General features: G+C 39.2%; 1 protein-coding gene and 1 long non-coding RNA gene across 2 annotated transcripts in view; both read left to right on the forward strand.

The window, feature by feature from the left end:
• Positions 1–296: 296 nt before the first annotated feature.
• LOC108165828 (uncharacterized) lies at positions 297–2012 on the forward strand. Its single transcript, XR_001776146.1, has 2 exons — positions 297–1509; positions 1851–2012. It is a non-coding gene; the product is annotated as an uncharacterized LOC108165828 (long non-coding RNA).
• A 1904-nt stretch (positions 2013–3916) lies between these two features.
• Positions 3917–20180, forward strand: part of itpk1b (inositol-tetrakisphosphate 1-kinase b) — a 45087-nt gene continuing 28823 nt past the window's right edge. Inside the window, exons 1-3 of the mRNA XM_008400067.2 lie at positions 3917–4159; positions 4544–4709; positions 12319–12343. Coding sequence (XP_008398289.1) covers positions 4615–4709; positions 12319–12343 — 120 coding nt within the window. The 5' untranslated portion in view covers positions 3917–4159; positions 4544–4614. The remainder of the gene's footprint in view (positions 4160–4543; positions 4710–12318; positions 12344–20180) is intronic.

Below are 20180 nucleotides of genomic sequence, written 5' to 3' on the forward strand. Positions count from 1 at the left end.
TTAAAATGTTCAGTTCTGACAGGAAATGTGAAAATCTGGGAACATTTTCCTAGAGAAATGCATATTGTGAGTTATTGTCATTTTTCAGGTACAGTTCTACAAATTTTTTTACAAATAATTTCATACCTTTGTCAAACATCCTCTACGTGGCAGGTTTTCTACTCTTCCTTGAACGAATAAACTGTAAATGTCTGGAGTTCGCCTAACATTTGAGGTTTAAACAAGCAAAATGTTGAGTAATCGTGAGCGGGAAAAAAGTGGGTATTTCTTAATTTAACAAATTTCTATAAATTGAATTTGTCTGTACTGTTGAAATTGATCAAATATCCACATCCTTCTTAAAGTAACAGTAACACCATTATATTAAGGAGAAAATGCATGCAGAGCAAATTCTTTCTTTGCAGTTTATGGAAGAGTTGAGAGCGCAGAGCAGCTTCTTGTCTCAGCTTGTCTGATTGCTGCAGGGTCTGGAGCTCCTGCAGATGTGTCCGCATCTCCCTCAGCATCTCTGCACTCCCTGCAGTCTGCTCTGCTCTATTGTTCTGGCCTTTAACAAGACTCTCTGCCCTTCCTCGTTAGTTTGTTTGCAAGAGGAATTCCTGTTTTCAGCTTCCTGCGGAACATAAAAACCTCTGATGGAACATCGACTCAAACACTCAGTGATCAAATCCATCTGAAGAGCTTTTTCCAGTCTGATTATTACCCTGAGGAATAGGAGGTACAAGATAACGAAAACAAGTTATCTCAGCCCACAGCTCCACCTGGTGGCAAACTGGGGTATAGACGTAAAAGTTCTGTTTTAAGAAGGAATTTTGTCAGTTTGCTTCTTCGCCAATTTACATTAAAAATGCAGTAAGCCCCATTTGTAAAAAATAAATAAGTAAAAAAATAAGTACAAATAAAATAAAAAAGGCTAATTGCCTTCTCCCAGTCCTCTCAGTGCTTACTAGAAACAGCCAATCAGAGCCAGGAGGCGGGTCTTACGTCAGCCGATCTTGTCTTGCTAATGCTAGTTAGCATAGCTAACGATGACGGCGGAAAAACGGCGGTTTTCCTGTTATAGTTATTTCTCCACCATTAGTCTATTTAGCAGTGAGTATGGGACATTGATTGACAGCGCTAAGCCCCTCCTCCTGGTTCTGATTGGTTGTTTTTGACTATTTTTTTCAAACAACTCAATCTTTTCATAGATTATATGTCACTTAAACTGTCACGACATGGTGGCAGCTTTAACAAATATGTTTTAAATTTTTTTTGATAAATGTTCCGGTGAACTGCTAGGTAACCACTCCCCTCTGTCACTCCCCTGCACCTTTCTGCAGCTCCTTTCTGCCTGTCGGTGAGGAGAACCAGGTGGACTCAATCTTCAATCTCCTAGCAATCAGAGTGCAGCTACTTTTGGTGTGACTGACTTGTCAGTCCTGGTTTGAGAGCATGAGATGCAAACAGTGCTGGAGCATTTAAGCTCAGAACTGTGTGAAAGTTTCAACAAGCTGTGAAAGACAGCCGGTGAGGCTCAATGCTGCTGCTCATGCTGAATTGTTTGTTGTATTAAGTTGTTTAGTCTTGTTGAGGTCAAGTTAGTAGGTTGAAAAGAAAAGAATAAAAAGAAGGAAAATACACTTGGTGTTTATTGGTTAAAGTAGAAAGAAAAAGGAAATGTTGGTTGTAATGTTTGTGAGGGTATTTAACAAATATTGATAAAAATGCTAATTTTATTTATTGCTGCTGAATTTACTATAAAATATTTTCTATTATTCTTTTGAAATAATTGTTTTGAAAGGGTAGAAATCTGATTTCACAATGTATTTACCTTTCAGAATGTAATAGATGTGTTTGTTTCTTTTGAGGTTTTTCACCTATGGGCTATTGAGATTTGAGCTATGTGGACCATCATGAAAAATAAAGATGAGTCAATGAAATTAAAGTCTCTGAGTGAAATCCAGTTCAAAGATCACAGTGGAAACGATCCCTTTCAAGTGGGGATCACACAGTAAACCAAACCGGAAAAACTTGACAATAAAAGTTATATACTGCACCTTTAGGGCTGCTGAATGTAACTTTTACAAAAATGTTTGTTTTTACATATGTTAAAACTGTCACTAACTTGTGACAGATACTCTGTGAAAAGACGGAGTAATTCAAAGAAATGCACAGCTCCCAGTCAAAAACAACCAATCAGAATCAGGAGGAGGCTCTTAATACATCATTACTGAATCAGATTAGGTTTATGGGTGTTGGTTCCAAAGAATAGTAACATAATTACTAAAATATCTACCTCTTAGAAACTCTAACAACCCATAAACCTGCAGATGTCTGATCACCTGTGAAAGAGCTTTACCAGTGAGGAGATTTTTTAAACTATTCAGTATTTACAAGAGACAGTAAAGGGAAGACGGGATTGCAGAAATACAGATTCCCCTTTTTACTTCTCATTATTATTCTCACTGCCTGCAGTTTTTTGGAGAAGCAGAAGGATGTTTTTCAGATTTTTGGTGCGACGTTCTGTAAAATAAAGAATGACAAGACCCCATTAATAATGTGCAGTTAAAAGGAAATCGTGAAAACCTGATTGAAATTAGATTCAAACGTCTTCTGTCTTGTTTAATATGAAAAAGCAGAAACTTTACACTCCATAATTAAGTTTAACTTATTTGATTAATAAACTGGACTTCACTGCAGCTTGTAAGCTGAATGAATTAAATTCATGAATGTAATTGACTTTTAATCTGTCTACATATCTGGTTTAAATTTACCGTTTATTTTTTGGTGCCTTAAAATTATATTCTGAAAATAAACTAAATTGTACATATCAATTTACTAAAGATATCTAAACTATAAACTAGTTGGGTTAGGATCTAACTTACATGTTTAAAAAAAACTATTTTTTAGTGTGAAACGTAGAAAGACTTGGTTAATTTAAATCTAAAGCTAAACGTTTTTATCTATTGCATTTATTTCAAACACATCGGCAATGACCCAGTTTTCCAGCAGGTGGCGTTATTGTTCCATGACAGCTCTTAAAGTGAAACCGCTTTTACTGAGTCGCAGACTAAATATTTTACCGCTAACTGTCTCTGTTGCGTTTGTTAACGTTTTCAAAAAGCAGATAAACCAAAACATGCTGACTCTATAGTGGGATTTTTTGGGGTATATTTTTATTTTATGGCATAAGTATGTTGATAAGATAAAGAGAAAGGTAACCATTACAGTACATGGAGATTCTGTGGACTCATAGAAGTTTTATTTCTGAGCTGTCAGTAAACGCAGCAGAAGGTCCCAGTTTTTGTATTTTTTTTTTTACACAAGTAAAAGTAAAAAGTAGTCGTCCAAGAAATTACTCAAGAGTAAATAAGTATTTGGTAAAAAGTTAACACATAAAGTTAAGTGGAAATTTTGGTGTTTTACGGACCAAAATGAAAATAATATAAGTGTATTAAAAAAATCAGGCAAAATAAAGTCTTTCAAAATCAGTTTCTTTCAATAAAAGACTTATGAAACTTTAACAAAAACTGCAGGTGTGAGTCTGTGTCTGGTGAATTTTTGGTTAAAACATGTTTTGTTTTTCATCCAGTGGGTAGAAAATACTGAATTTTACTCAGTAAGAAAAACTTCATAATAAAATTATTAAACTAAAAGTAAAAAAAAAAAAAAAAAAACAGGGTAGTAAAAATACTCGTGAAATTTTTTTTTTTCAAAACATTTACTCAATGTAACTGAATAAATTGTAACTAGGAACTACCTAACTCTCCTTTTATGGACATGAAACTTGGCAAAAAATAAAACCAGGTTGGCGTTAGAAATATGACAGAGGAGTCTTTCAATCTATGAAACCAAACAAAACATTTTCAAACTAAAGAAGTGAATGGTTCGGTATTATTGGAGCAGGAGGACCCGGGACGTGTGCGGTCAGCTCCCACGGTTTTGTCATTTCCGTGGCGTCAGTGAAGGCAGCAACAGGACCCAGGGTGTGTGCAGTCAGTCAAGCTGACAGAGGGAGACAGGGAGAGGGAAACACGGGGAACATCTGTGCCTGGTTCAGCCGTGTCCGTCTTCGGTCTCCTCGGGTCTCTCTGCGGTGGTCGGACCGGATCATGGACCGGTCTCTGAGCTAGTTCCCGAGGAAAACACGGACCGAACCCCGGAGCTAAACCTGCAGGTTGGTTAGCTGTGCGATTCTCCCTAACTAGTCTAGTCAGTTAGTTGATCCGCAGGTTAACAGCTGGCTGGCGGCTGTGTGATCTTCTCACACAACGAGGATGAGCGTCTGAGGTTCGGATAAGCGGGTTTCAGCGTGGGGAAGCAGCTAGCTTCAGTTAGCTTCTCAGAGTCACAGCAGCTAGCCTGCTAGCGTTAGCCGTTAGCAGCGGAGGGAACGAGCGTGCGCGCGCGCGTGTCCAGACACCCAGCACATAAAAGCTGAAAGCTCCTCCTGCGTGGGTCAGGAGTGATAGGTCCACTCCTCCCGGGACTGATTGTTGGTGGTTATCCCCGCCCGTGTGGTTGGTTGGCTGGCCGCTGACTTCCTGCCCCGTCCCCGCAGGTGGAGCCTCCATCATCTTCCCCATCATCCCCGCCAGTTCCCCCCAGAGGAGCCCGAGCAGCGCAGCGAGGATGCAGACCTTCCTGAGGGGCCGCCGGGTGGGCTACTGGCTCAGCGAGAAGAAGATGAAGAAGCTGAACTTCCAGGCCTTCGCGGATCTCTGCAGGTTGGTGGTTCTGTTCGGATGGTTTGGGTCTGGTACCGGGTGGTGGGGCAGGAGGTTGGAAGCAAGCGGTTTATTTTACTGAAAAGTCTGGAAATCTTCTGGTTCCTCTCAGCTTCACACATGGTGGCATTTATACACATGGGGCTGCTTCATTTTATACTTTTTTACAGTGTGTTTTTTTTATTAATGTATTTTTTTTTACACATGGTGGAATTTTATTTATTAAATTATCTTTATTTTTTCATTTTTACATGTACTGATTTCTTTTTCATTTTTCAATTTTTATTTTTTGCATAGTGGTGTTTTATTTATTTTATTTTTTTACAGGCAGGGAGTTTTGTTTATTTAATGTCATTTATTCAAACGTGGCGATTTATTGATTTACTTTGTGTATAAATAAATGAATTTTGTCTATTTTTCTTTAGACACAGTTGTGTTTTAAACTTTTAGCTGCCACCAAACAAATTGATTCTAAGAATAACTCCAAACCTTCTGCTTTTCTGGCCTTTCTTACAATAAACCTATAACTTTTTCTTTAATTTCCACTCTTGTGAAGTTGTATTTTAGTACTTTTCCATCTAAATGCCTGCAGATTGAAGTCAGCCCTGACTCCATGAGGAAATCCTCACGCTTTATTTTCCGCTTAATCCCTCCCAAAGCTTCTCCGTCTTCACTTGTGACTCACTCCGGTTCTCCTGTTACATTTACAGCCACGTCTCTGATTTGTAAACAGTTCCAACGTTGCAGCTTGGAGTTAAATCCATTATTTAAACTGCAGTATTCTGAAAGTCAGAAGGTAATATCCAGAGGGAAGCAACAGGAGGAGAGTTTCTTGTCAAGGCTTGATTCTTGTGCGTTGTTAATGGACTCTGTCTTTCTGGAGCGTCTCCCCCAGTAACAGTGCATTCACTGGTACAAGGAGCGCTGTGATTTTCTTAGATAAGTTCATCTGATTGTCAGTTCTCAGTATGCAGCTTGTTGGAATAAGGAAGGGCTGCCATGGGGGAGGGCAACGCCTCCATTATCTTATGTCGCAAACATGGCCGAAGGGCTTTATCTGAGCTGCGGGATTCCTAAAAATGATATTTGGCACGTGAAGTGGTATTTTTCTCCTCTGGTGATGCTTGCTGAGCAGGTCGCGAGTGCTGAGTGTATTCTCACCTTTCCTGCGGCGGCGGTGTTGACCTGATTGAACCAGCTCAGATTATCTGAACGTAATCCAACAAAAACATTTTTAATCTCCTCATAAAACGCCCCACAAACACCTTCTGCCTTCATCCAAATCCCCCCTGCAGCGCTGAGGAGCCACTATTACATTTACCTGAGTAACTGTCTGGGAAAAATGTACTTTTAGGAGTATTTTTACTACACTGTATTTTTAAATCTTGGATAAATTATTATGAAATATTGCTACACACACCTGCAGTTTTACTGTGAACGAATCTGATTTAGAAAAACTGTTTCTTTTGCCTGATTTTGTTATTTTGTCATTTATACAATTTATTTTGGCTTTTAAAATTCCAAAAATTTCCACATAATGTTATATTTTGATCTGTTTGATTATTTCATTTTTAAATATTAAATGTTTGTTTGGATCAGTAACTCAATACTTCAGTTTTTACCAAATACTCAGAGTCTCATAGTCACTAGTTACATTTACATGAGTACATTTTTGGAAGAAATGTACTTTTAGGAGTGTTTTTACTAATCTGTACATTTTGCCTTTACTTGAGTAACTTTATTGTGAAGTATCGCTACTTTTACTTGAGTAAAATATCTGGATACTCGACCTGCTGAGAGTAACTTCACTGAATGAAGAACCTAAAATTCACACAAACCTGCAGTCTTTGGTAAAGTTTCATGAGTCTTATTTAGAAAGAAATTGATTTTGAAAATGTTTTTGTTTTGCCTAATTTTATTTTGTATTTCTGTTAGCTATATGAATTATTTTAATTTTGGTGCTTAAGTTACCAAAATTTCCACAATACTTCATATTTTTCTCCATCTAATGATGCAATTTTGAAATATTAAAGGTTTTGATCTGTTACTCTCACTACTTGAGTTTCCTTTCTTACCAAATACTTTAACTCTTACTTGACTAATTTATTTTACTTGAGTAAAAAGATATAGCTACAATTTTACTCTAATCTTCTCAATGCTGCCCTTGGACACAGACTGAACAATGTTAGAAATGAAGCTTAGCCAGCTCTACACCTCGATTTGTTTTGCTTGCATCAGGTTTTGCCTCTTTTGACCTACAAACTGTGTTTGAAATGTTTCTGTCACCAGTTTAACTGCTGCCTCTCACTGAAACTGTTCTTCAGGTTCTGTCTGAACTGAGAAAGTTAAGCAACAACTTATCTGTAGGAGGAAGGAAATGATTCGACTGATAACAATCTGATGTGTTTGGATATCTGCAGTAGAGTCAGTTTTTTTAAATCACAGGAAGATTTTCTAGTTTTAGCCAATCTTGTCTTCGTCTTTTCTGGGTGCTGTCTGTTGCAGCTGCAGATGAATGCTGCAGGTCAGGAGCAGCTGCCTGCTTTCTGTCTGCGGTGTTCGCTGCGGATCCGACGGCCTTCGGCGCAGTCGAGTCGGAATGTTTGATTAAAATGTTTCTAATCTTGACAAGGTCGCTGCGTTCTGCTTTAACAGGGTTGATGAGATTAAACCGGGTCAAACCCGCACACGTTAAATCACGACAGCGGCTGCAGGATGTAAACATTTAAACTTGTTTCTGTCAATACAACACCAGATCACTGCAGGCGGTTACCAGGTACACCGTTATCCTCGCGCAAGGTTGAGGGTTGAGTAAATACAGAGTTCAGTTTTCAAGTCAATATTCCATTTATTAAATGGGAAATGTTTCCCTGCACTGCAAAAACACAAAATCTTAATAGATACTTTGGCCTAGTTTTTGAGCCGAGATGTTGGTGCACTTAAAATAAAACAAAACCAACTTACAAGTCACTTTTCAGCAAGTTATAAGAGCTTGTTTAATAATTCCTTAATATTGATTAAAAAATGTGCTTGTTCAACTGGCATATTATTTAATTTATAACAAGGGAAAAATGTCTTGTAATAAACAAAATCTGCCAGTAGAACTAGTATTTTTAAAATTAACATTAAGGAATTAATTGCATAAAACAAGCTCTTATAACTTGCTGAAAAGTGACTTGAAAGTTAGTGCACTTAAAATAAGACAAAACTAACATATTAGTTACTTGGTAAAGTTTTGCTTTTTTACAGTGTGTGTAATAAGTAATAAACCTGATCTGCAACCTGTGGCTCCTAATAATCTTTAGCTTAAAATAAGGAATAAAGAATTGTTTTAATTCAGCCATGTTCGAAAATTTTCCAGCATGAACGCCCTTCTGTGTTGGGGAAAAAAAATACAAATTCGCAGTTGTGGTGTTTCCCTTAATAAAAGAAACGCAATTAAAATCACATGTGAGTAAGTTTACTTTGTCTCTAAAACATGATCCTCCAACTACTTCCTGTTGTTTCCTTTCATGGTTTCACCAGTAGTAACATCCAGTTGTTGGCCATGGGACTAATGTGATAAAAAAAAGTGTTTTCATTGTAGTTTTGCAAGATACAATAATTTCATTAGGGTCACATGAAAAACTGCATTCTGGCGCTAAAACCTTTGATCAAAAATAGATTTTTTTAAATTGCCGTGTTTCCATTAAGCAAATTTAATTTTGAAATGTCAAAGTTTGCAGTTATATGGTCAATGAAAATGCACCTCAGAAGATGGTTTTTAAACCCTTAAGCCTACTTCGTGTTGTCAGACAGGTTCTGCTTTGGTGATTATTTGAATCTAAAGTAACCTGGATGTGAAACTGAACTCTTCTTTTCAAAATTAAACTGTTGACATTATTTAAAAACGGGGGAACTAATTTTTTACATGTAGCCATGTTGGTTTTAGTAAACTAAGTGATCTTTTGGGTTGATATTAAAACGTGTTTGATGATTTGAAATGTTTATGTGTGACGGGGGAAAAAAAACAAAACGGAGGAAATAAATTTTTTTACGGGAGACTTTTCTCCCGGTTCCTCCAGATTTTCTCCCTCTGCCTCTTTAACAATGCATCAGAGCGAAGTGATCTCCATATCTGAGGTGGGTTGAAACTGAGGCTCCATTCACTACATGAAACCCGCCAGCTGCAGGATTAAATATCTGCATTGTTGCAAAGCTGTGAATGGCCACGCTACTGTTACCATGGCGCTGTAAATCAAGCTGGACCGGCTTGTACCAAGGCTCAGCCCCTTTTCGGTTCCTCTCACCTGCAAATGTGTGAGCAAGTTATTAATTAATGAGTTGATTGATCAACTAACAATTAATTGACAATTTTCTTAAAAACTTGTGCTTTCTCTTGAATCAAGAGGAACGGCCGTCTCTCTATCAGAAAAACTGTACTCAAAGTGAAACTTAAGGAGCTCGTTGTGTGTTTATATTTCAAACAGAACTGCATGAAGTGCAGTTTGCGTCCCATACTGGACTCTGTCCATTCATCCATCCATTTTCTTCCGTTTCATCCGGGGTCGGGTCGCGGGGGCAACAGCTTCAGAAGGGAGGCCCAGACTTCCCTCCCCAGCCACTTCTTCCAGCTCCTCCAAGGGAACCCCAAGGTGTTCCCAAGCCAGCCGAGAGACATAGTCCCTCCAGCGTGTCCTGGGTCTTCYCCGAGGCCTCCTCCCGGTGGGACGTGCCCGGAACACCTCACCAGGGAGGCGTCCAGGAGGCATCCTGACCAGATGCCCGAGCCACCTCAACTGGCTCCTCTCGACATGGAGGAGCAGCGACTCTACTTTGAGTCCCTCCCGGATGATCGAGCTTCTCACCCTTTGGGTCACCCCATGACCCAAAGCTCATGACCATAGATGAGGGTGGGAACAGAGATCAACCGGTAAATCGAGAGCTTCGCTTTTTGACTCAGCTCTCTCTTCACCACGACGGACCGGTACAGCGCCTGTTTCACGGCAGACGCTGCCCCAATCCGCCTGTCGATCTCCCGCTCCCTTCTTCYSCCATTCGTGAACAAGATCCCCAGATACTTAAACTCCTCCACTTGTGGCAGGACGACCCCCCTGACCCGGAGAAGGCACTCTACCCTTTTCCGGCTCAAGACCATGGCCTCGGATTTGGAGGCATTGAGCCTCATCTCGGCTGCGAACCGCTCCAGCGAGAGCTGCAGATCACGATCTGATGAAGCCAACGGGACCACATCATCCGCAAAAAGCAGAGATGCGATCCTAAGGCCACCAAAACGGATCCCCTCAACACCTCGGCTGCGCCTAGAAATTCTGTCCATGAAAGTAATGAACAGAATCGGTGACAAAGGGCAGCCTTGGCGGAGTCCAACTCTCACCGGAAACAAGCCCGACTTACTGCCGGCAATGCAGACCAGACTCTGACACCGGTCATACAGGGACCTGACAGCCCGTATCAAAGGGCCTGGTACCCTATAGTCTCGGAGAACACCCCACAAAGCCCCCCTGGGGACACGGTCGAACGCCTTCTCCAAGTCCACAAAACACATGTAGACTGGTTGGGCGAACTCCCATGCACCCTCCAGGACCCTGCTGAGGGTGTAGAGCTGGTTCAGTGTTCCACGGCCAGGACGAAAACCACACTGCTCTTCCTGAATCCGAGATTCGACTATCCGACAAACCCTCCTCTCCAGGACCCCTGAATAGACCTTACCAGGGAGGCTTAAGAGTGTGACTCCCCTGTAATTGGAGCACACCCTCCGGTCCCCCTTTTTAAACAGGGGGACCACCACCCCAGTCTGCCAATCCAGGGGAACTGCCCCCGATGTCCATGCGATATTGCAGAGTCGCGTGAGCCAACACAACCCTACAACATCCAGAGCCTTAAGGAACTTCGGGCGGATCTCATCCACCCCCCACGGGGCTTCCACTGAGGAGCTTTTTGACCACCTCGGCGTCCTCGACCCCAGAGATTGGAGAGCCCAACCCAGAGTTCCCAGGCTCAGCTTCCTCAACAGAAGGCATGTTGGTGGGATTGAGGAGGTCTTCGAAGTATTCCGTCCACCGGCCCACAACGTCCCGAGCTGAGGTCAGCAGCACAACATCCCCACTATAAACAGTGTTGGTGCTGCACTGCTTCCCCCTYCTGAGACGCCAGATGGTGGACCAGAATCGCCTCGAAGCCGTACGGAAGTCTGTCTCCATAGCCTCTCCAAACTCCTCCCACGCCTGAGTTTTTGGCTCAGAGACCATCCGAGCCGCATGCCGCTTCGCCCGCCGGTACCCATCAGCTGCTTCTGGAGTCCCACAGGCCAAAAAGGCCCGATAGGACTCCTTCAGCTTGACAGCATCCCTMACCGAAGGYGTCCACCAACGGGTTAGAGGGTTGCCGCCACAACAGGCATCAACAACCTTGCGGCCGCAGCTCCGATAAGCCTCAATGGAGGCGCGGAACATGGTCCACTCCAGCCCGGCGCCTCTCACCGTGGGCAACTCCAGAGTGGAAGTATGTCCAGCCCCTCTCAAGGAGACTGGTTCCAGAACCAGAGCCATGCATCGAGGTGAGGCCGACTATTTCTAGCCGGAACCTCTCAGCCTCGCACACTAGCTCCGGTTCCTTCCCCACCAGAGAGGTGACGTTCCACGTCCCAAGAGCCAGCTTCTGCAGCCGAGGATCAAACCGCCAGGGTCCCCTCCCTCRGCTGCCGCCTGTAACACAATGCACCCGACCCCTTTGGCCCCTCTGACAGGTTGTGAGCCCATTGGAAGGGGCTCTGTTTGGATCCAAATGTTTACCGTTCTGGTTTGGCCGCCATCTTTGTTTCTGTACCAATGGCTCGGCTTAATCAGCGGCCTCTGCTGGATGGCGGCCAAACTACAACACTAAAAAAAGATCTAAGTGACCCTTATTAGTAAACTCAATGGTAAAGACTTCAATCCAATAAATCATAAGTCAGCAGTTAATTGTATGTTGATTAAGTGTTTGTTTCCCTAATGTGAGCTCTTCTGGTTGGGTTCTGAGATTGAGTGATGGGTTTTTTATGGATCATTAGTTCCTATCAAAGATATAGGCCAACTCCTGGCAAGTTTGGATTTAAAAACAAAAAGAAGATAATTCTTTTTTTCTTTTTTCAAGAAAGTACACATTGTCTATGTACTAAAGTAAATGATTATGATGATTTGGTCAAAATCAAATTACCCGTGTACCTTTCCGGAGAAGAGGAAATAGTAAATATAAATGAACACAATGATTGATTATGACAATCATTGTGTTCATTGACAAATGATTTTTATTTATTAGGAGAAAAAAGAAACAACAAATTATGGAAAAAACATAATTTGGAAATAAACTATTTCCAAAAATGGAAATGGTTAAAAAAAAATTTTTTTTTTTTTAGCAAATAACATCTTAACACTTAAAATGGATGTGGTTATTAATCATTCTGCTATCTTGTCTGGTCTATGACAGGAATATGTGATTAATGTACCTGATGTACCATTCAGTTAGTAACTTTTATTGGCTTCACATGACATTGATATTTATGAACAGTAGTAAATTGTATTTGACTTGTTTTAGAATAAAAATAATGACATTTTCTTTTTCTTTTTTTCAGGAAAAGGGGAATAGAAGTTGTGCAGGTACGTGATCCCTACCTTTTTGTTTAACTTTTATTTTTTATTTATTTATTTTATGACTTAATTGATTATTTGACTCTGCTGTGTGTTGTGTAAGCAGCTCCTCATTAGGTGGAGAGTATTAATCTGTGTTAAAACATTAATTCTTCAAACTGTTGACAGATTATTACCACTAATATTGGTGTTGAAAGGGCGAATGCTCTTTATCTCCTAAATATTCTGCAGTAATTAGATTCTGGTAAACTGAGGGAAGTAAAGAGTGAAGTTATGAATGATTAACTGGACACAGCAGCCAGTCTGCAGCTGAGCTGGAACCCCGACTCTTATCTTCATTCTTTTCTTCTTGAGGGAGTTTGGAGTTTCCTACGTTGTTTTCATCCCTTCCTGAAAGTTATTTTCTTCTTCTCGCTGTCGCGATTATATAAAAAGACTCAACAAGATTTGTGTTCTGGGAACTGTCCCAAAGTAAACGGTGCTTTGTTTCCGAGTCTCTTCTGGGAGACAGCGGGTCCAAAACGCTGGGATGGGAGACTGACGTTTAATCCACCTGTTGTCCACTGAATCTATTGTCTTTACCAAAGATCTGCAACCTGCAGCCCTCCTGGCCTTCCAAATGCAATAAAGAATTAACAAAAGTTTAACAATATAAATGTAGTTAAAAAATGCAGTTTGGCCGTTTTTCATTTTTTAAATTGCAAAAGAATGAAACTAGAAAGTAGCAGAAATGTTTGGGATTTATTTTACTACTTAGTAGAAAATGTGCTTTTAAAAAAAATATTGTGTAGAACTGAAGTGATTAATTAGATTAATCGTGATTAATCGACTTTTGAAATAACCATCAACTAATGAAGTAATCAATTAATCATTAACGGCAGTATGCAGACTCTGGTTAGTGAAAAAAAGCTGAAAGTACAACATATCCAGTGCAGCATTTAATCCAAAACTGTAAAAAATATACATTTAGCCCTTAAGAGAAAAAACAACTTTTGTCTGTAAATATGTTTTTATATGTAAATATGTTTTACTCAGGTGGGATAGTTTTAGCTTCACCTGGTTCAAATTCTGTAAAGAAAAACTCATTCATCACCTTTAGCTACTGAATTATCAATCGGTATTAGAAAAAAATAGATAACAGATAAGCGCTAAGCAGAAAAGACTAATATTATTAGTATTTTTTAGCTGCAGATGCATCTTTTGCTATAAATGATCAAGTGTTCACTAAAGAAATGCTGTTATATTTCATTTTAGGCAATAAAATGTTAATTTTCTTATTTAAATTTTTAATTTATGTGCATAGTTAAAGTATTTTTAATATTGTATAAAATAGTCTTAAGTGGTTAAAATTGATGTAAAAAAAATCGATTAATCGTTAGTATCACAAGTATTTCTAAAAGAACTAAATATTTACTGTGGTATTTTTTCATGACTATTTGTCTAAATAAAGCCTTGTGTCTAAACGAGGCGTGTCTTTGCCTCGATTCGTCAGGCCTGAAGTTTTGTGTGTCAGAAACGTTTCCTGACAGAGAGAGTTTGGGTCGCCGCCGGGTTAGTGGAGTAAGAGCAGGATGTTTACTGCAGATAAAAACCCATTTCTGTTTTGCTCATTCGCCGTTCATTTGAAGCTTTAAAGACGGCCGGTTTCACAGCTGCTGCGTTGACAGCCTTCAGAGGAAGCTGGGAGGAGATGATTTGTCTCTTTCAGTCTAATCAGCTGGCCTTGTCCCTGGAGAGAGACAGAGCAGCTGACCCTGGCGGTGACAGCTCGACCCTGGAACGATAAGCCAAACCCTGGAAAATAAATCCTTAAAGCAGCTCGTTTACCATCTTCATGTTTGGTTTTAGCCTAATAAAACATAACAAACACGGTTTGTTGGTTTTATACTGTTTTTCTGCTGCTAATTTAATCGACGAATGGAGAAAATAATCATCAGCAGAGTCAGAAATAAACCAAAAAAACTTGATTGAATCAGGAAGGGAATGATTTGCAATTGAGATCATTTACTCTCACTTGTTAATATTAACCAGGACTGCAACCAATATTTATTTTAGTAGTCAATTATTCTGACGATTAAACGGTTTAATCTCAGTAAAACATTTTCATTAAACCACTTAGGCTCATTCTATACTATTAGAAATACTTTTAAAATATACTTTTCAAATGTATTTCTAATATTAGCATAATTTTCATTTTTTAAATAAGAAAATAAACATTTTATTGCCTAAACAACATATCATTCCTATAGTGAATGCTTAATCATTTGTAGCATCTGCAGCTACAAAGAAAAAAGAAATATACTTTTGTCATCAATTTGTGAAAAGTTCAACCCTGTTTGCTTGACTTAAACATCAACACAGTCGCTAATCTGTTGACTTTCTTTTGGATTAAGCTACTAATAATTGGATAGAAATTATTTTTTTACAGAATTTGAACAAGGTGAAGCTGAAACTTTACAACTTGAGGACTTCTGGGAATAACATTTACAAACAAAGGTGTTTTTTTTTATCTTAAATGCAAAATGTGTATGTATTTAGTGCAGTTTTGGCTTAATTACTGCTCTGATTATGTTGTTTTTTCATTAAGTGGTCTTTTTTGACCCTGTTAACAATTAAATTAGTTGACAATTATTTAAATGATCAATTAATTACAATTAATCATTTCAGCCCTGCACAGATCTCCAGTTATTTTTGACTATCTCCATGTGTGCAGATGGTTTCAGATATGTTCTCTGTAAAACAATTTACTGGCAAAGGTTTCTTCATCTTGAATTAAAACTGTATGTATGTTTTGTATAATTTTGGCTTAATTATTGCTCTGAGTATGTTGTTTTTTCAGCATATGGACTTTTTTGAGACTGTATACTCCAGTTAATGAGTGTCACGTTACTGTTTTTTCTAACAAAAACAGTAATTAGATGCTAAATCAGGCATCTAATTACTAAATTAGAGGCCTATTATTTTAATTAGATGCCTATTATTTTAATAATCGATTAGTCATGACTAACCTGATTAACCTGATTAATCTGATTAATCGTTTCAGTCCCAGTATTATCCAGTAGGTTTTATTGCTCCGGGGTGTTGGTTGTGGGTTTGGTCTCACCCTGTCTTTGCCAAATCTGGCTTCCCCGGGGATCTCATTTTGTGTTTCCATTTCGAGTGTGGGAAAGCCGTCCACTTTGATCCCCTCAGGACCGACACAGATAGAAACAAAAAAAGTTCTGGATAACTATCGGAAACACTCAGATCTTCCTGTTGCATCCTGCTTGCGTTTGCGTCCCTTTATTGCTGCCCCTCCAGCTCCTGAGAGCGTGGATCCATCCGTCATCCACACATCAGCTGGTCGGCATGTCAGAGCTGATGAGATTAACTGTGCCGGCTTTGATCCGATATTCACTCACAGAGAGAGGACTCTATTGTTTCAGTCTGAGGAAACTTATTGAGTTGGCCTCTATCATTACTCTAAATGTTTAAATAAGCATGGAGGCTGAAAAACCAAGTCTCAGGAGTCTGCCAGGTTTAACAGCCATGATCTCCGACCGCGTTAGGCTTCCTGTGGGCGGGTTCTGGCTTCTGAGAGGCTTTTTTTTTTGGTGAGAATCAGGTGATTAATGAGATTTAACACTAGGACTTCATCATATATTGAATTGCAGTATCGATGTCTCCAACACTGGCAAACAAAAGAATTCAAGAATAGAAAATACTGAAGGAATACAATACTGTCAATTCCATGTAGGCCTGTAGCAATAAGCAATGAAGCAATCAATCGCATGATAAATGTTCATTTGCATGATTTATTGTTTTTCCTTTTCCTCTCTTTCTACGAAAACCTGGATGATAAAAGTCTTCATTCTGGTGCTTTGGTCTTATCTCGCCATTTTTTGAAGGACAGTTTTGTTTACAGAGACTTCATAATTAGATTTGTTTTATTTACTTTGGATATTTAAAATGTCTCCCATTTCCAGTGTTAAATATTAATTAGAATTTAAATTGTATTGATCTTTAAGAACGTCTTCTTTCATTTTTCTTTCATTACCTTTAAATTACTTTAAAATGGTCTCAAAACAACAATATTATCATTTATCGCAATAACTTCTGGGACAAGTTATCGTCCAACAGAATTTGTTACCGTTACAGGCATAGTGCCATGCGATTTTTGAAAGCAAATGATTAACTTTATTAATTATTATTAGGGATATACACATATGAACATTTGAGCCAATATCTGATATTAATTGTGCTGACATGGTCGATAACTGATATTTACCAATCTGATATACTGTATTTCCAGACTATAAATCACAGTTTTTTCATAGGTATGCAGCTAATAGTCCAGAGCAACTTTTATATATTTTTTCCTTTCCATGATGCATTTTTTGTCTGATTGCATTCACCCCAGCCTGGTTCAATCCACTTTAATCAAACTCCAGTTCGTCTGCCTAGAAAGTCCGGTTCGTGTGTGGAGGTGTGAATGTGTAATAAAACTGATGTGGACCAAAAAAGCAAATTCTGGTCCACCTGAAAACCTTGGTTTGGTCTGGTGTGGTTTGAATGTATATATGGATGCAAGCAAACCAGAGGCCACTCCAAAAGCAGGAAGTGGACCATAATGCAGGGCATTCTGGGTAAATACAACCAAAACAAACGTCAGAGTCTGGAGTTAGTGGGAGAAATGTTTTGTGGCCTTTTACTAAAAATAAAAGAGGAATCCTGCAGCCTCTAAAATCTGACGCCACTCCATTTCTGTTTACTTTTTGTGAAGAAGGAAGTTATTCTGTGACATGCAGCCTTACTCATCACTCTGCACAGTGACTCACTAAAACACTTCAGGCCTGGTTTGTTGTGGATTTAGACCCAGTGGAACAGAACCTTCTCCCTATAACATTTAGATGATGACATCGTTTGCTTGCGGAGCATCAGAGCTCGCTTTAACCTGCTACTGATCCAGTTTTTACTCTTGAGCTCCATCACCATCACGGAGCGCAGTCTTCTTCCTGCTGGACTCTGGAGTATTGACGAGATCCCATTAGCCTAATGAGATCCCAGCTCAACCTTCCTGGAGGATTTATGGTTTCAGGGGAAATCCTTCATCCAAGTCTCATGTTCTCATATTTCCTCCAGACTCTAAAACCTTGATTTTCAAATTGAATGTAAACTTTATTTTTATCTGAGATAAACGGAGATAAACAACTGAAATTTGTCACTACAGCAGTGGTGGGCACCACTAACTAAAAATTTGTTGCATTAACCCTGAAGCACTAATCATAAACATTAGTTCTGCTAAAGCACTACACCAACACAGTATTTAGTAGAAGCTAAATTACTATAGCTATATGGTTTTTACAGAGGCTAACGCTAAAACACTATACACAATGTTGTGTTGCCTACAACATTGGTATAGGTTAGCGTCACTGTGCTATACCAACACAGAATTCAGTAGAATGCTAATGTGCTATACTGACTCAGTTTTTACAGAGGCTAACACTAAAACGCTACAACACAGTATTTATCAGAAGTTAATACTAAATGTCATATCAATACAATAGCTAAAGTGCTATACCAACACAGCTTTTTGAAGAGGCTACTGCTAAATGCTACACTAACATGGTATTTATCAGAAGCTAACGCTAAAGTGCTAACACGCAATAACAACGAGGTTTTTATGGAGGCTAACGCTAAAGTGCTACACCAACACAATATTTGTCGAAAGCTAATGCTAAAGCACTATCTTCAATTCAAATCATATTTTCCTTGAAAGACTACAACTCTTTATCAGCAATTTAATTTTATATTTTATAATTTACGTGTTCTATAATGCTCTTGGATATTGTGTTTGTTTATTTCTTTTAGAAAGTGTCTGTTGCCTCATTCACACACAAAATAAATGGTTCATCAGATTGTTTTAGCAACCAGAAAAAGCTCAGTGGTGCTAGCTTGATGAGGTCTGGAAAGGTTGTGGTCTTCCTCTCTGGGCACAGCTCAGCCCCACAGCGGCTTTTCATCAAAACTGGAAATATATTGATCCCTGACCTCCCCTCTCCCACCGCCATTCGCCTGTTTTCTGTTCTGTCCATCAGAACTAAGGCCCAACTCTGCTTTTTAGTCCCACTGGGACGCGCTAAGACGTCATCGGACGTTTCTGCTTTCAGCATTTAGCCGGACTTTTCTGCTGAGCTTCAGCATGAACTCTAAAGCGGGGTCAGTTTGCCTACGAAATGTGTCTGCGAGCGGGTGATGACCCCCTCCCCACTGCTGCACAGTCCTGTTTTTACGGAGAGGCCAGACCCTGGACGGGCCCTCTGTGTTGTGTAAGCGGGAGATTAAAAGCCGTGCCTCAGTGGAATTAGAGATTCGGGTCCAGCAGGCCTCATCACGCTGACATTGCTGGCTAAACAGAAAGCAAAAGCACGTCACAGCAAGTCATCACCGCTGCTCCGAAACAGCTGGCCTCAGACACCCCAGAACAGATTCCCAATGGTTTCCAGGAGCAGAAAGGAAATTAAATGGCTTCTTTTAAAGCAGGCTAACTTTTGGTCGCCACAAACTCAATAAGTTGTTTGCATTCCTGCATATATTTCCAATTATCACCTAGAGTAGAAAGATAACAAGATCTAGAAAACAAAACTACTCAGATGTGTTTCCTCTAGTACTGCAACTACCAATTATTTTAGAAATCAATTATTCTGATTAATTAATTGATTAATCAGATAATTTCTTTAAACATTCTGCAGGTTTTTAATGAAAATATTAGAAAAACATTAAAAGATGCAAGTAAATTATTTTTTGTATATAAGAAAATAATTTTATTGCTTAAAATGCAATAACGGCATTCTCTTACTGAACGCTTAATCATTCCTCTGCAGCTATAAAATACTTTTAATATCAGCATGTGAAAAGCTCAGCCCTTTCTTTTTGACTTGATATCAGTACAGTGTAGAGCTGATCTATTGATTATTTTTGGATTAACTGATTAGTAGATGGATAGCAAAAAAGTGCTTAATAGGGAATTTTTTCAAATAATTTGAGCCAGGCGAAGCTGAAACTTTGCTACTAGACAAGTTTTGGGTAGAAGATATTTACAGACAAAGGCTTTTCTTAATTTTAAAATGCTAAATGTATATGTTTTTGGTAAAGTTTTGGCTTAATTACTGCTCTGAGTAAGTTGTTCTTTCAGCAAATAATCTTTTTTGAGTCTGTGTTTACTGTTATTTCATTAATCTGTTCATCGCCATTAATCTGATTAATCGTTTCAGCCCTAATTTACTCTGCATGTTTCCATTTACCTTTAACTTTTGATGGATTCCCCAGTAAGAGACGATGAAAGATGTTTCTTTCTGTACTAATTTAATCCAGTGGAGAGTAAAGGCGTAGTTAATTTTAATACCTGCAACTAACTGTATTTTAAGGTCACGCGTAAAACTTTGCAAATACAAACAAATCTTCAAATACATTCAATTTTGTAGACATCTCCTGTTGTCTGATGAAACCAAAGTGGAACTTTTTGGTGATAATAATCACCGTTATATTTATAGGAAAAACATGGATGCTTGTACTAACTTAACTGTGAAGTATGGGGGTGGTGGCATCATGCTGTGGGAGGCACTTCAAAGATTATTATATGGAAATATTGAAGAATCACCTGAAGACATCAGCGAGGAAGTAAAAGTTTTTCCACATATTGGTCTTCCAAATGACAATGACTATGAAGTGGCTTCAGAATAACTAAGTGAATGTTTAGGCGTGGCGATTGTAAAGGTCTGAGCTCAAACCCAGAGAGAGTTTATGGGGGTAATCTGAAAATGTGAGTGAGGCGGCCTACAAACCTGATCCAGTTACTCAGTTCAGT

The sequence above is a fragment of the Poecilia reticulata genome, linkage group LG22 (assembly GCF_000633615.1).
Source record: "Poecilia reticulata strain Guanapo linkage group LG22, Guppy_female_1.0+MT, whole genome shotgun sequence".
Taxonomy (NCBI): Eukaryota; Metazoa; Chordata; class Actinopteri; order Cyprinodontiformes; family Poeciliidae; genus Poecilia; species Poecilia reticulata.